Source organism: Triturus cristatus, chromosome 4_2 (genome assembly GCF_964204655.1).
Source record: "Triturus cristatus chromosome 4_2, aTriCri1.1, whole genome shotgun sequence".
Taxonomy (NCBI): domain Eukaryota; kingdom Metazoa; phylum Chordata; class Amphibia; order Caudata; family Salamandridae; genus Triturus; species Triturus cristatus.
Genome location: NC_140586.1, coordinates 951,307,118 through 951,309,141, shown reverse-complemented (window position 1 = coordinate 951,309,141; position 2,024 = coordinate 951,307,118). Strand labels below are relative to the sequence as shown.

The 2,024-nt window shown below is 46.7% G+C and overlaps 1 protein-coding gene across 1 annotated transcript; it reads left to right on the top strand.

The window, feature by feature from the left end:
* Window positions 1-457: 457 nt before the first annotated feature.
* LOC146839073 (uncharacterized protein F54H12.2-like) lies at window positions 458-1,752 on the top strand. Its single transcript, XM_085600004.1, has 2 exons — window positions 458-928; window positions 1,057-1,752. The coding sequence occupies exons 1-2, from the start codon at window positions 458-460 to the stop codon at window positions 1,750-1,752; spliced, it is 1,167 nt and encodes a 388-aa protein (XP_085456130.1).
* Window positions 1,753-2,024: the final 272 nt, after the last annotated feature.

Below are 2,024 nucleotides of genomic sequence, written 5' to 3'. Positions count from 1 at the left end.
TGGTAGGCCTTAGATACACCAATGCCCTGGGTACCTAGTGTGCACTGGTACAGGGGCTCACAGGGTGATCCAATTCCAATTGGTTATGCACCTATAGTGCATAGTGTCAATTTAGTAGAGAGAACAGCAGGCTGGGGGTCTGATTGGCAGGCCCACAGCCTCAATATGTCAAAAACCAGTGAAGCAAAAAGCAAAAATTTGGAGTGACCATAGGATAGCAGACCCTACTCTCCTACAGTGCACGTGTTGCCATTGAAAGCAATGCAACGAGTGCACGTTTTTAGGGCAAAAACCGAATCGATTCCAAAAGGTCTTTTTCCTTTGTAGCGCATGCACGCTGAGTAGGCAAGTTCTAAAAAGGAGGAGTTCTTCAAAGCGCGCTCAGAAAAGAAAAACTTCAAAGAAGAAGAGAGCCGCCTCTAAAGTAAATACTTTTTAAAGCGGCGCAAACTAAAGCATGGCCTTCGTACATTGTGCAACGGGCGAGTGCGCCAAATCCGAGTTAGACTTGTTTACTGTAAAGCCCACGCAGACAAGCATCGAAAACAGCTTCTTCATGGAGGTATCGCCTTTAGCCGCTTTGACGCCTCTGGCCCCTATTGAGTTTTATGTATCAGTGTCCAAGGATATGTATTTGGATCTCAACGACACGCTACTCCATCTTATGTGTAAAATCGTAAAAGCGGATGGTTCTGACATAGCAGCAGATGCTAAAGTGACGATGATCGCTTACCCCCTAGCAACCTTGTTTAATCAGGTGGACATCACCCTGGGCGATCGGCTCATCACACAGAGCGATAACATGTATGACTACAGAGCCTACCTCGAGAGTATTCTAAATTACAGCAGCGACGCCCTCGACACGCAGCTTCAGCGGGACTCTTCTACAAGGACACAGCCGGACACTTTGAAGCCAAGGAACTGGACGGTGACAATCAGGGTCTTGTAAAAAGAGCAGGATTTGCTGGGGGCAGTCGCCAGTTTGACCTCCTGGGGCGCATACATTCAGACCTCTTCTTCCAAGATAAACTGCTCATCAACGGAATTGATCTTAAGATCAAGCTCACGTGCAACAAGGATGCATTCTGTCTCAACAGCGGGGATGCGGACCAGTACAAGCTGGACATACTGCCAGCGAGTCTGTTTGTAAAGCGTGTTAAAGTGTCCCCGAGCGTCAGACTCGCTTTGCAAATATCAAACACCAAGTACGCGGCGGAAAGAGTAGCTCTGAAGGTATTCAGCATCCCTGCTGGTACCCGGTTAACTCAGCAACAGAATTTATTTATGGGACAACTACCCAAGCTTATCATCATCGGGTTTGTGGACAATACAGCTTTTAGCGGTGTCTATGGCTCAAATCCCTTTAATTTTAAGCACTACAACATCAACTACGCTGCGCTGGTCCACGAGGTCACCGTGATTCCTGCAAAACCCTACACACCCAGTTTTAGAACCTCCAACTACATCAGGGAATACCAGGGACTGGTTTCCATAACCGGGAAGCATCTACGGGACTGCGGGGTAGCCGTGACAAGAGAAGGCTATGGGGCCGGATACACGCTGTTCGCATTTGACCTGACTCCTGCCATGGAAGACGGTGATCACTACAACCTGGTCAAAAACAGCAATCGAAAAGCTGAAATACGATTTAGTGATCCGCTAACTGCGAATGTGAACATGGTTGTATTCTCGGTATTTGACAGCATCATTCAGATCAACCGTACCAGACAGATTTTGTTTGACTATCTTTAAAAGTTTGTGAAATGGACATTGTACAGATACGGGACTTCTTAAGCAGACATAAATACGCTAGGAAATACTTTTTAGGTTTTTTCCCTAGCGATGGGCTACCAATCGTAATAGGGCCAGAAAGACCATGCACCCTAGTCTTTAACACAGATCCTCATTACAAGGGTGGAACCCACTGGGCAGCAGTGTTTATAGATAGTGACAAGGTTACGGTGTTTGACAGTACAGCCAAGTTCCCTAAACACAGTACACAGCCCATACTCAAGTTTGTGAAA

Coding starts and splice junctions, on each gene's coding strand:
- LOC146839073 (XM_085600004.1), top strand. CDS start 458: ATGGCCTTCGTACATTGTGCAACGGGCGAGTGCGCCAAATCCGAGTTA. Junction 929..1,056: donor TGAAGCCAAGGAACTGGACG/GTGACAATCAGG, acceptor ATTGATCTTAAG/ATCAAGCTCACGTGCAACAA.